We start from the raw sequence: 14,834 nt of genomic DNA, 5'->3' as shown, positions 1-14,834 counted from the left end.
TTAACTTAGTTCGTTCCTCCGCCAATGTTGTTGTAGATCTCCGTTTGCAACAGTATCGAATCTGATTCCTCTCAGGAGGCACAATTCTTAGTCGGGATGTCACCAATATAGCCAAGAACGTATATTCTGACTAATGTTTGTTGGTTTGTTAGAGACGAATACCACTATAACGGCTGCACCGATCCCCAGTTTCTACGACACACGTTAACGATGCAAAGTCTTTATTGTCGAAAAGATATGATCCGAATAGGATATGATCCAAAATAGGATATGATCCAAAATAGGATATGATCCAAAATAGGATATGATCCAAAATATGATAATTAAAACAGTGAATAGAGATCTTATATAGAAAATAATCATGTACGGAAATGTCCTAATCAAGTGTGTAACAAAATGCCGAAAATGGTATTAAATCACAAACTAATATTCCGAAGATGCCTAGTAGGCGAAGCGTTCAGAATGAATTGGAAGTTTCGATAAGCTGATCAAAGCAGTGCGCTAACTGTAGGTCTGCAATTCTGCATAGATAGTGACAGATTGCGGTTTGGATTATAATAGTAATCAGCAACTTTTAAGAAATTGCCCGTTTGGTTGCACTTTAAAATTGCGAGGCGAATTGTATTTGTCGATTAGGTCGGACAAGCGACGAATAGACTGCCAGTGTCTTATTTTGATTACCGGTATTAGCTAAAGTATATCACTCACGCAAGAATGTATAGAAAACGCGCAGCGTTTAAATGACCTGGCAGTTTCGGTAACCCGCTCACTAACTCACGATGCCGTTAAAAATCCTCAAGTTCCTATGAATGGTGACCGGTTGCTTGAGTATGTGCCTTAACTACCAGTAGGAATCCTGTGCGCCTACCGGCTTGTATACCTATATGCGTGAGTACTATTATGGAGAATGATCAATCCCAACGTTTTTTTTCAAAATTCTCTATTACTCAATAATATCCGTGTTGTAAACAGCTGCAGGTGATCTATAAAGACCGGAAGAGATATTGTCTTGTCCACCTAAGTTGTATTTTTGAGCATTGAAAACACTTTTTCTGAACACACACACTAACAGTTTGATCAAGATGATTGAAAATGACCTATTTGATAAAGTCGCCTCTAGCACATTTCCTATGGATAAAATTTATGACCTCGCCTAAAAATTAACTTTGTGATATCTGCACATATTCGCGCCACGAGCCTGCGACTTGGATGTCATGCGACAATCATTATAGCCGATTTTCCTTACAATTTCTGTGTTTATATGTTTCTTTTCATTTCTGAAATGTGTCTTTAATCTCAAATTGGCCAATCAATTGATGACACAACACTCGCAATTGAGCGCTATAATTTTAATTAAAAGATTCTACATCTGTCTGCACAGAATTGGCGTCTGATTGCGTTACCCGATTGTATACTATAGCCGACGAATTAAATTAGTAAAGGAAGAACTTGTTGACACTTTGTATAGTGGTATGGCAGTGAGTCGCGCACAGTTTGGTCATGTAACCTCCTAGACAGCAATCAGCCAAAAATTGGAAATATTAAAGCATGTAACTACTAATGCAACCTAATGCTTTGTTGTAAATGTTGCCATCAGCAAGTCCAAAGGTGACTTTTGTTGCTTGTTTGGCATGAAACATTAAAATCTCCAACTCGTCAAAAAGTTATGCTCACCAGCTTTCCGCTTCAGTAATAATAGAATAACCAGCTGACGCCAAATATCTGAGACAAAGAGAACATCATCACGCCGATTCAGTTCTCTATAACCATATTACTCAGAAGTCAGAACACAACGTTTACCAGTGCAGCTATGTCGCGACGCGTGCTGACAACCAGTTAGTTTATGAAGGTAACCAAACACTATTGTTCCTATCATGGAAAACTAGGTTTATGATCTCTAGCTTTTCACCAATTCGATTGTAAATAACAGGTGGTGTCGAGCACCTACTCTGACATTATATATATTGAAGAGGACTTACTTTATGATCTAATTCTAGCCATTCACATAAAAATCGACTGGTGTATAGTAGCGCACTTTAAAGTCAGAAGATAGTTAATGTCAGTGTGACGCCTTTTATATGAATATCAGTTTTACATAGTCAATAAGGATATGCTTAATAAAATGTAAAAAATAACTTTCTGTCAGAAATCATTCTACATTTTTTAGTGAAAAGTAAATCTGCATATTAAAAGTTTGTTGAAAACGATCTCGTAACTTAAATTAATTTATCAAGTCTGCAATCAATTTTACGAGTATGAGCGCTGTTGAAGTTAATGAAATTGCTACATCGACGTCGTTCACGCATCGAAAACGTACTTTTTATGCATGTGCGTTTGGTTTCTCTGTATACGTTGGTTCAACATTTAGTGAGTAATCGTTTTTATTATTGATATGATTAGTCGATATACATTAGATTACTCTACCAAAACAGCAGAAGTATGCATTTTCTATATAACAGAAACTTGATATTATGATCAAATCGAAGTGGGTAAATAGTATTTCATATACCATGGCCTTTTATAGTAATATGATGCTTATGCTTTTGTTGAATTACCTTGCCAGTCAAAAATTTCTTGGTTATGTACGACGTGTGTTATGTGGAAAACTGTGTTTTCGATCCGAAAGATTTTAGAAAAGTTCATGACAAATACGTCCCATTCTCACATAGCGAATATATAACGTGTCAGGAGTATAGTTACTGGAGTAGAACTATTTCTAGACTGAATATGTGCCCTAACGTGATTTTCACATTTCATGTTAAAATGTTATAAAACTTGAACAAAGAAAAATAGGTAGTTCGTGTCCCTACATATATCTTGAATATACGATTATTGGTTTACAATTGTTCATAGCACAACGGATTTGTATCTCATGATACACTTTCTCTTCTCTCAATTGAATGGGTATAGTCTTTCGCTACTGATCATGGAATTCATCACGTTTACATTCGTTTCAACACTCGTTTACCATATGTCGTCTGTGGAACTTGTAAATATTATTTATGTTTTCAAGCGCATGAGTTGTTTGCTTTAAATTTTGACATATTTCAACGCCAAGACTGAAACACTTTCATACAACTAAGCGTTACACTGTTGTACATCATTTGACAGTCTATTAGTTGTATGATACTACTTTCTGAGATAAAAATGATAGAATTTGTCAATAGTATAGTCGTTCTTCGATAAACCTATTTAACTGACCTAAAGTTTTAAAGTTCGATGGATAGTACGAACTCGGCACGTTCACTGTATTTTCTGAAGCCTAGTTTCGACTACTGATGTTTAATTTTAATAATTTCTGGAGATGAGTGTTTACAATTACTGAGATTAAATTTGACCTAGGTTATCCTTGTTTGATTTACTACAAAAAATGAGCTATACACTTGGATTAACTTTAAATTGTCATTAAGACTGATTAACCCCTTTATAACCTACTTTTCAGTGAAGTGGTCGTGAAACTTTATAACAAATCAAGAACCCTGACGAGATGATTTCATTCTATCTTGCGTCAGTTCTATTATATATATATATATATACATATATGTTATTTGTCAGGTTTGGCGACACTTCAGAGCAGTATCAATATCAAGAATGATCTCGGACCAAAAAGTCTCCTGATTTGTTTTTTGTGTGGCTTAGCCGGTATCATAACAGCGCCCTATACTTTGAAAAGGTTTGGTGCAAAAGCAACGTTAATTACTGGGGAAATCATAGCATCATTCTATACGATAGCGAACTTTTATCCAAGTAAGATTAATTTTTAACGACAAAGTATTTTCTAATTAAGAGACTCTTACGTGCTACAACATATTTAAATCAATAATGAAACTGTTTCTGGTCGTTCTAATTTAACTAATTCAAACTTGCTGTTCAAAATGCAAAAACTTTCAACTTCTTTTTATCTTATTCTGTATCGTAGATGTGGTAGATGTGGTCGCTAGATATGTGGTAAACCCATGTCAGTATTGGCGCCGAAACAATTCCACAAATATAAATTGTGCTTTAATTCCAGGATGGTTTACCATGTATCCGACAGCAGCTTTAACAGGATTGACGTCATCATCGTTCACATGGTCGGCAAGTGCAGTAATTGTTCACAAAGTGGCTACTGCTGATCTGAAGAATAAAATTGGAAAACAAGCTGATATTGCCACTCAAAAGTATTTTGGAATATATTTAGGAATTGTCGCGTTTGGCCAGGTGAGTTGTTCATATTTAGGGACAGGTGAGGCCGCAGTTCTGATTTCTCCAAATATGTCATATTTCAATATTCTCAAATAAATTGTGCTCAATAGCTACGAACATATAATGTATATATATACTCTACTACCTAGGAAATTTTTCGCGCTCTTGAATTATATGTACCAAGATGACGCACAACCTGATACCTCATCTGGTACACATACTATGTTCAGGTTGTGCGCCATCTTGATAGACATACTTCTGGAACACCCAATTTTTTAAGTTTGCAATTCAAATTTAACACATGTAAAATATTGTCATGTCTCTAATAAATTGCATTTGAATAATACCAATTACCAAATGTTAGGAATGCATATGATATATGAATTCATCTAAAGTTCTAAACCTACGTTTGCAATCGCAAAACATGTTCTTTGTCGGCCATGGTTGCCAAGTCATAGATGTTCAAACATTGTTTATAATCTTTAGAAGTTCTTGCAAATCTGCCATTTCATCAGCACTAGAATATTTGTATAATATTCCTATTTTCAGATTTTTTCTAATGGTGTCACCGTTCTGATTCTTGAATTTGTCAATGACGATTTATTAGGACTTAATCATAAAACAGTGGAAACCGATTTTGACAGTAATTTAACTACACAAGCTCCACAATACAAAACTACTAATTCGTCAGTTATTGATATTTCTCAATGTGCGGCAAGAGATTGTCCGGTTAGTATATTAATTAATTGAAATTAATCTATTTCGATTTTGATTATTAGTTATTATCAGGAACTTTTTCTACTCTGCTTTCAGGCTGAATATGCATACAGTAATTCTACCAAACTCGATGTATTCATACCAGACGATTCTTCTAGATACGTACTGTTGGGCTGGTATCTACTCATGCAACTAGGAGCCGTCTTACTGCATTCAATAGCGATGGATTCAATCCCAGTTGATAATTATAGAAAGAATATAATCGGTAAGAATCAAAATTGATGGCTGTCTGTAACCCCAGCCAAAGTATATTTCCGATTATTTGGTGTGTATGTTTCATAATAATTGTAATATGGATACGATGACAGTCATGGTTGGTAATACCTAATGTTTGATGTTGTGTGATTTCAGTATTGAATTTTTGTTTCATTTCGTTTTATAATTGCATTTGTTAATGCAACTGTTCTCATTATACCAATATATATTTAGGAATGCAACTATTAACTGAGTTCTACATGGTTTGTAAATAGAATTCTTTCTACATACAGCCAACAAAAATGAAGAAGAGTCTCCCACTAGAAAACCATTACTGGACAAACCAAAAGAAGAAAATGACTGCTCTGCTTTGTTCGCGCCAATAAAAATATCCATTCTGCATTTAACGTCTCTACAAGGAATACTTTCTGCGCCGGTTTATCTGTTATATGGATTAACGATTTCATTTATTTGGTCAGAGTTTAGTCGTGCCTACGTTTCGTGTGTGGTTGGGATAAGCCAGGTTTGTTTGTTTAGAAAAATATCATGATATCATAACATTTTTCTCAGAAAATCTAGTAATGATTTACTGGCTTTGAAGTGACTCATACATTTATACGACAAATGTTTGCAAGATAACCCCTAGCCTCCAAATGAAATGTCAAATATACGGTATTTAAATAACAAACTTACTATCAAATGAGGAAGAGAAACCATGCTCTTAAAAAAATATTTCGCTTGCACAACTACAAATGTTGATATGTTTGCATATTTTATTACTGCTTATTAGTGTTTAGAGCTCAATAGAAGTTAAGTTTTCGACGTACACTTATTTCGATATAAAATAAAATAATCTTATTACACTTGTATTGAAGTTACACCCGGTACAAAGCACTTCTAAATGTTCGATATACATTTCACACTTCAACCCATATGGCGTCAAATAGTAATGAGATGTCTTTTTATATTTCAGGTTGGACTAACAAGTGCGCTGGTCGACTTGCTATCACTTACTGTGTCTATGATAATATCAAGATGTGCCTCAAACTTTGGAATGTTTTACATTTTCATCTTTGGTATGTGTTACGACATTGCATTGTACGTTGCTACTCTGTTCTGGGTTCCAACACCTTCCACTTCATATCTTGTCTACATTTTTGCTTCACTTTTCGGAGTCACTCATGCAGTCAGAAGGAATACACAATATCGTAAGTTTTTTTTACTCATGGTATTTTTGGTATTACCTTATAAATATAAATTTCAGCTCCTGAAACAGTTCGAAGCATTGCTGTTGTTGTAATCTTTCATTTGTACCCTGAAAAATGTAAGTGCGCCAGATGTAACACATGTAATGGGGATAAATACATGTGATATTTTGACTTGAATACAAAAGATATTACAAAATTATTTTCTTTACGTGGGTTTGTAGTATCTGTTAATCTGTTTTTGAAAATGTTTCTCACCGGCGAGATCTGTTTTTGAAAATATTTCCCACCGGCGAACTCCAAACAGGCCCTTTAGGTAGGCCTTTGCTAGTGGTCAAAAATAACACCAGTTTGTCAGCATTTCCCTAGATATGGAATTTCAAATAAACACCCTTTCTCGCATTATTAGAATTATTTGATTTGAATTTTTTAGCAATACCAATCGGTAGGTTTACGAGTTACATTGAAATTCACGAAACATCTCGAAATCCTGCAATTTTGAAATAGAGTTTCCGTCATTCCAACAATATATATATATGATTTCTTGTCTCGGTTCAGATTTTATAGAGTTACCTATTCAGCCTTATTTGCCAAAATAATGGTGAACTCCAAGCAAGTTTATTTAATTAGCCCGCAGGATTGATAATTAAATTATAATTTCTCAATTCCACAGTTGCTGTAAGATTGAACAAGGCAACTTTCCAACCGTTGAGGTTTTTTTGGGCCCCGATACCATATTTAACGAGCCATCAAACCCTAATTTATTTTATGGGACCGAGCATTACGGTTGTCAGTACTTTGACAGGTTCATTTTATGAAAAAATACATAGACCTATATATCCCCGAATCTTTACAATTTTTTGTGTTTCAGTAACAACATCCGCTCTATGTCCAGATAAAGATGTAGGGTTCACGATACAGAATGTCCTTGGCGGAATAGGCCTGATGATGACTTATGCTTGGACAACTGCTTTCTGCGTTTATGTTAAAATATATATTATGATAGGATCAGTGGTTGTCACAACAGTACTTTGGGTATTTTCCAATAGAATACACCACAAAAAGAAATTAACGGATAATTCAAAAAATCAGTCTTAGCCATATATAATATTCGTTGTTTCCTATTTTAATAAACCGAGTATGTATATATATATCCTAATTTCGGTGTTTGCGTTCTTGCTATATGAAGAGTTTTCAAGAGTTTTCACTGAGAAATGATCTAGATATCAACTTCACTGCGATTGTTTAATCTGGTTCTTCAGAGTCGTCGATGGGTGTTGCATGTTGTGCCTCTTAGGATTTCCATATTTATCTTGAGTTAAAGTAAATTCAGAGAGTGCTTGAACACATAACGGATAGCCTATGAGGGATATATAAATATTACAATGTGGGAAATGAGCTGTTAACCGATTTGTTATCGCTCGAGATGCCTGGAGTTGGTTGTCAGATGACGTTCTTGTTGATGACATTTATATGTTAGAATATTTTCTAGATTATTTTGACTATTGTTATTTTGCATTGTTCTCTAGTGGCAAAGAGGTGAAGTGCAACAGTCTGACAGTATATTTGAGGAGATATGATAAAATATTGGCAAGTATTGCCATGCTCTGAAGGTAGCGTGGAGTGAATGCTGTTGTTATGCTAAAAGATGAAATCAGAAAATACTGTCTGACTGTTGTTAACTAATTTTACCCCTAGATGCTGGAATAGGCAGTATATGATACTTCTATAACTATTCTAGATTATTTAAATCGAATCCAGAAGACCGAATCCTATTCTATATTTTATCGGGAGTGCAAAATAAATGTAACAGAACGCCTTGTCTTGCGATATGACTTTGTATTTTCAAAAACGGCGTGTTCTAAAAATAAAATTTATCCAATATTAATCGCAAATAATATATTAAAATCTGATATACACATCCGTTTCCGAAAGAACACAGAAGGACACGAAAAGCCATCTAATTTAAACTAAAGAATGTTTCACGTAGGATGTAAATATTGTTTCCTTGCAATATTCAATGTTGTGTATTTGATATTCGGAGATTGTATAGAGAGAAAATTACATCCATAGCTATTGTTTAATTGTTCACTAACGTTCAAGCCTCCACTTAGGGACAGAAGCTATAAGTTGGCAATAATTTAATTGGAAAATACATGCACACAGTTCAGGAGGCAACAAGCTTTCAATTTTTCTCACGATAAATACTTAAGTTACCCTATTTATGTTCCATAAGACGTATTTATGTTAGTAATTATTTTCCTTTATATTGCAATTTTCGTTTTTTCAGTGAAGTAATGAAACAGTGTCTTAATGTACTCTCTTCACAAATATTTCACGCTGGTAACTAACTTTTTGGTATAAATTTCCGGATATAGCAATTAATATGATGGCGAGATATTGAGATTGAGACAGTATTATCATGCATGTCCTGAATGTTCTGTCGATTCATTCCAATCTAGTAAAAACTTAAATCCCACACAAAATGACACCGATTATTTCAGAATTTCAGGAAAAGGGTCGTCAAATGTTTTTTGGCTTCACTTTAGTTCAATCCTCTAGTTCAGGGTGGTCCAAGGTTGACGGCTTCGCGGGCCACACTATTATTTTCGTATTGTTCGCGGGCCACAATAGTGCAAAGAGTGGGCTATACAAAACAAACACTTTTGTTGTCCAAACACATTGATCATTATTTGTCATTTATCAAGCTAAAACATGCCAAAATCACCAAAAAACTCATTAAAACGTGCAAAATTTTACTATATCTACATTTAGTGTAAGATTTCAAACTCTTCATAACGGAGAAAGTTTCGTTTTAGATTGTCACCGACACGACTTGCAGACATAGTAAGCAAGCATTGTAGTATTTCCCTCCCATATCCAGTCAAACATCTGTTCGAATTGGTCAGCTTTCTTTTCAAACTCATGTTTACAAAATAACTTCAGATTAATTGATTACCGAGGTTCACCAAATTTGAGTCACAGGAGGGTAATAGCATTTTTTCATGTTTATGCTGGTTGCAAAAAGCACCCGGCAGGAATTATATTGTTCGACCATTACATCAATATTTAGTTATCAGGCATAGCCAATCTAGGCTAATTGATAGATTCCACATTCGATTTATAGTTTTCTATTAAGCCTATTTTGTTATCATATATTCCCGACCAAAATAATAGAAAACCAGTTAACAATTTAGACTAGCCAAACACATTATTCAACTCAGCTAGCCTTAACATTTATCAATTCAGTGACATTCATTAGTGATGTAGCAATATGTCAAAAGATTTTTCTGGTTATTTTCATGTCAAAACAACACCAAATGCGATTTTTCGTTTACCCTCGCGCAAATGTGACGCGGGGCACAGATAATGAAGCGACGGGCCACATGTGACCCGCGGGACTGGGTTTGGACCACCCTGCTCTAGTTCAAGATAAATTTCAAGACTGCAGCTGGTTATCCCCAAAGTTTTCGACAATTCTTATGTTTTCGGATTTTTTGTTACTATCACATGCACAAATAGTAAATATTTCACAACAATACAAGCACTTTGTGCACCTACAGCAAAGTTATCGCAATGACCTGAATTTTATTCTAAACCTCGACATCTGATCATTCCATTTTTTATATTAAAATTGGCAAATTGTAATTTAGGCTTTAATATTGCATTATATCAGATTAAAATATATGTCTTGCAAAACTTTCGAAATCATAATTAAATTGCATTACAAATATAAATCAGGGTTCGGCGACTGAAGCTTTCACCCAGCAATAATGGCTTTTGATTATTCAATCAAGGTTCGAGATTATGACCAAATTTCGTTCGGCTGATCAGTCTTTTTTCCCTCTTTTTTTTCATTTTTTCATATTGTGTCATGAAATAATTTTGTTTTACCAGTTTCTTCAAGAAACCAAGAAGTATCTCCATAAACAAGTCAAAAGAAAATGTGCACTGGTTGTTCAAGCCATTAAAAATATCCGTTATTTATCTCACGTCATCTGGTCAGTTGTTGAATTGAAGTTGATTGCTTATTGATCACGTCGGTATCAGCAAAATAAAGGGAAAGAGAATTGACCCTATTTGCGCGTTCTTACCCCCGTGTTATTAAATACAAGTTAGCGCAGTAAAATACCAGCTGACTCCTTCAGAGGTCAGTAAGCACACAATGTATTGTGGGCTAATGGCAAATGTTCGTATATTGAAAAATCCAATCGAATCCAAAAGTAGTACGATTCATAAGAACACGGAAAACACTATATTTCAACTTCTCAACGAAGGCCCGAAACACACGTCATCCAAATTGGTCGATACGAAGAAGGCTGTACACAAAAAGCTAAGGCTTGTAGCTGTCTCGATAACTATTAATCAAGGAAGCGACTAGAATGACCAATTTCATTGATGCATTTCGATGTAAGTATTCGAAGCAGGTAAGTCATAACAATAGTATCAATTCTGATCAGGTTTGCAGCTGGTCTACTCACTGCCGCAAATAGGTCATCGGTAAAGGCGTCGTCTGACATCCAACTCCAAGCATCACGAACGATCACAAATCGACTAACAGTTCATATTTCCAAATTCAACATTTGTACCCGAGCATATATTCATATATCTATCATGGTATATTCGCTGTGTAATTAAACAGTCTCCGAGATACATATGGAAATCCAAAGAGGCACAACACTCGACAGTAACACCCATTGGCGACTCCGAACAACTAGATACAACAATCACTGTAAAGTTGACATCTAGATATTTCCAGTATGACCCAGAGATTTGGCTAATGAAGGTATTTAAATAATCACGTTATATATATTATTGAAGTTTCTTTATAGATGAGCAAATGCTCGTATTATCAATTTTAAAATTATGGCACAATGTTGTCAATTGATTGATTCTTAATGAAACTCATACCCAAATTCAGACGCGGAACAACAACAGCTTCAAGTCGATCAATATTTTGTAGCGCAATTTTTGGCACCTCGCCTGTCGCGTTTCGTCATTTCTTTTTGATAGAACCCTTTATATCAGACATTGGCAAAGTACGGCCCGCGGGTCAAATCTGGCCTGTTGGATAATTTAATCTGGCCCGCTCGATGCTGCCACAATCAAACTGAAATCAAATTTTTATGTTTTACCTATAAATAGCTCAAGGAGTTTGTTAAGATTGCGGTTAAATTAAGTTTTGACACGAGGCTTATTTTTTTTTCACATTTGCTTATTAACAAGGTAAATATTGTTCATAAAATGTAACTTTTTACGTCACACTTACATGGCCCGCCAAATTAGGTGGGCAAAATTTTTTGTCCCTGGTTAAAAAACCTTGCCCATTCTTGCTTTATATGCTTTATATTGTACGCACGCAAACATCGAATTTGGAATATGTATACGTTATTTAATAAAATGATAGGAAACATCAAATGTTTGTGAACCTGTTATGTATGTCTAAGAGTAGTTTTTTGAATCATTCGTTAATTTCATTTTGCGGTGTATTGTACTGGCTATTATCCAAAGTACTGTTGTGACAACCACTGATCCTATCATAATATATATTTTAACATAAACGCAGAAAGCAGTTGTCCAAGCATAAGTCATCATCAGGCCTATACCGCCAAGAACATTCTGTATCGCGAACCCTACATCTTTATCCGGACATAGAGAAGATATTGTTACTGAAAGACAAAAAAATCGTAATGGTTCGGCGATATATATGTCTATATATATTTGATTTTCATAAAATGAATCTTTGTCAAATTACTGATAATCCTAATTTTTGGTCTCAAAACATAAATAGACATTTGACGGTTCGTTACAGGCCCAGCAAAAGCCTAACGGTTTGAAGTTGCCAATCTTCCAGCAACTATGAAATCAAGAAGCTATATTTTAATTATCAGCATCGCATTTCCTGAAATTGCTTCGAGTTTCACAGTCACTCAGTTTCTTTCGGCAAATAACTGCTGAACATTTAATTTTTTAAAATATCTGAACTGAAGCAAAAAATGATATATTGTTGCAGTTACGGAATCTTTAACTCAAAATGATTGGATTTTTGAGTGGTTCATAGCCTTTCGTGATTACATTAATATAACACGTGAACCTACTCACTGAAATTGATAAAATTTTGACAACTGGCACCGATTTAATTTTGAGGACCGTTCCCCAGCTCGATGTATAAAAGTGCGACTCACTTTAAAAAAACACAAAAAGGAAATAATTTCGAACTATTTTAGAGGCTGGGATATTTTGACAGCCATACCTAAAAATACCACGAGTAAAAAAAAGCTTACGATATTGTGTATTTCTTCTGACTGCATGAGTGACTCCAAAAATGAAAAGAAAAAATGGAGACAAGATATGAAGCAGAAGGTGTTGGAACCCAGAACAGAATAGCAACGTACAATGCAATGTCGTAACACATACCAAAGATGAAAATGTAAAACATTCCAAAATTCGAGGCACATCTTGATACTATCATAGATACAGTAAGTGATAGCAAGTCGACCAGCGCACTTGTTAGTCTAACCTGAAATATTAAAACGAACGTCCTATTTGAATTAACGATTTTTGGCAGGCATAACGAACAAAATGGGGCCATATAGGTTTAATAAAATCAGTCTGATGAAGTCTGAAAAATATATCAAAATTTAATAAAATGCCTTGTACCGTGTGTAACTTCTATAAGTGTAAGAACAATATTATTCAAATTATAAAATTATATTAATTGTGAGTTGGAAACTTGACTTTGCTTGACTTGAAATATTTGCCGCAGGAAGATATGGGTCCCCACTGCTGAATTTTTTGAGGAAAATGGGTTATGATATCATGATAGTTTTCCAAGCATACCTGGCTTCGTCCAACCACGCACGAAACGTAGGCACGACTAAACTCTGACCAAATAAATGAAATCGATAATCCCTATAACAGATAAACCGGCGCAGAAAGTATTCCTTGCTAAGAAGTTAGATGCAGAATTGATATTTTTATTGGCGCAAACAAAGCCGAGCAATCATTTTCTTCCCCTGGTTTGTTCAATAATGGTTTTCGAATGTGCGACTGTTCTTCGTTTTTGTTAGCTGTATGTAAAAATAATTATATTTGAAAACATGTCGAACTAAGTCAATAGTTATCTTCGTAAATAAAATTGATATGATGAGAACATTTAAATTAACAAATGCAACTATGAAATGAAATACAACAAAAATGTAATACTGAAATCACACAACATCAGGTATTACCAATCATTACTGTCATCGTAACCGTATTACTATTATTAAGCACACCAAATCAATGGAAATTGTAATTGACTGAGGTTACAGATCGCCAGCAATTTTGTTTCTTACCGATCACATCCTGTCTATAAGTAGCAACTGGGATTGGATCCATCGCTATTGAATGCATTAGGACGGCTCCTATTTGCATGAGTAGATACCAGCCAAACAGTAGGCTACATATCTAGAAGAATCGTCTGGTATCAATACTTCAAGTTTGATAGAATTACCGTATGCATATTCAGCCTGAAAGCAAAGTAGAAAAATGTTTCTGATAAAGACCAATGATCAAAATCGAAATGGAGTAATTTCAATTAATATACTAACCGGACAATCTTTCGCCGCGCATTGTGAAATATCAATAACGGACGAATTATTAGTTTTGTTTTGTGGAACTTGTGTAGTTGGTGGTAAATTACTATCAATATTGATGTCCACTGATTTATGATTAGGTTTGAATATATCATCATTGACAAACTCAAGAATCAAAACGGTGATACCATTAGAAAAAATCTAAAAACGAGAATATTATACAGAATTTACAAAAATTTTCAAGATCTATAAACTATGTTTGTACGTGTATGACTCGGTATTGTTGGACAAAGAAGATTTTTGCAATTGCAAACGTAGGTTGAGATGAATTCATTTAGTAGTTGGTATTATTCAAATACAATTTATATGGGACATGGCAATATTTTTACATCTGCTAAATTACAATTGCAAACTTAAAGATTTCCTATAGATAGGAGAGTATATATATGCATACGTCATAATGTTCATAGTTCTCAAGCACGTGTGAATTTATTTGAGAGCAATGAAATATGACTTATTCAAAGTGACCATAACCTCTCCATAAATATAAACGACTTACCTGTCCAAACGCGACAATTCCTAAATATATTCCAAAATATTTTTGAGTGGCAACATCAGCTTGTTTTCCAATTTTATCCTTCAGATCAGCAGTAGCCACTTTGTGAACAATAAATGCACTTGCCGACCACGTTAATGATGATGACATCAATCCTGTTAAAGCTGCTGTTGGATACATGGTAAACCATCGTGGAATTGAAACACACTATTGATTTGTGAAATTGTTTCGGTGCCGATACTCACTCGTGTTTACCCTATATCTCGCGACTTACAAAATAAGATTGAAATTCGAAACTATTTGTATTTGGAACAGCATGTTTAACGACGACCAGAATCA

The 14,834-nt window shown here is 34.7% G+C and overlaps 1 protein-coding gene across 1 annotated transcript; it reads left to right on the top strand.

Moving 5' to 3' along the window:
- Positions 1–491: 491 nt before the first annotated feature.
- On the top strand, positions 492–7,521 carry LOC120330040 (protein unc-93 homolog A-like). Its single transcript, XM_039396853.2, has 8 exons — positions 492–2,367; positions 3,556–3,747; positions 4,013–4,200; positions 4,735–4,914; positions 4,999–5,167; positions 5,451–5,680; positions 6,131–6,365; positions 7,234–7,521. The coding sequence occupies exons 1-8, from the start codon at positions 2,256–2,258 to the stop codon at positions 7,458–7,460; spliced, it is 1,533 nt and encodes a 510-aa protein (XP_039252787.2). The 5' UTR covers positions 492–2,255; the 3' UTR covers positions 7,461–7,521.
- The last annotated feature ends 7,313 nt before the right edge of the window (positions 7,522–14,834 follow it).

The sequence above is a fragment of the Styela clava genome, chromosome 12, assembly GCF_964204865.1.
Source record: "Styela clava chromosome 12, kaStyClav1.hap1.2, whole genome shotgun sequence".
Classification (NCBI taxonomy): Eukaryota; Metazoa; Chordata; class Ascidiacea; order Stolidobranchia; family Styelidae; genus Styela; species Styela clava.
Note: the sequence above shows the minus strand (reverse complement) of the source record. Positions and strands in the feature narration are given on the sequence as shown.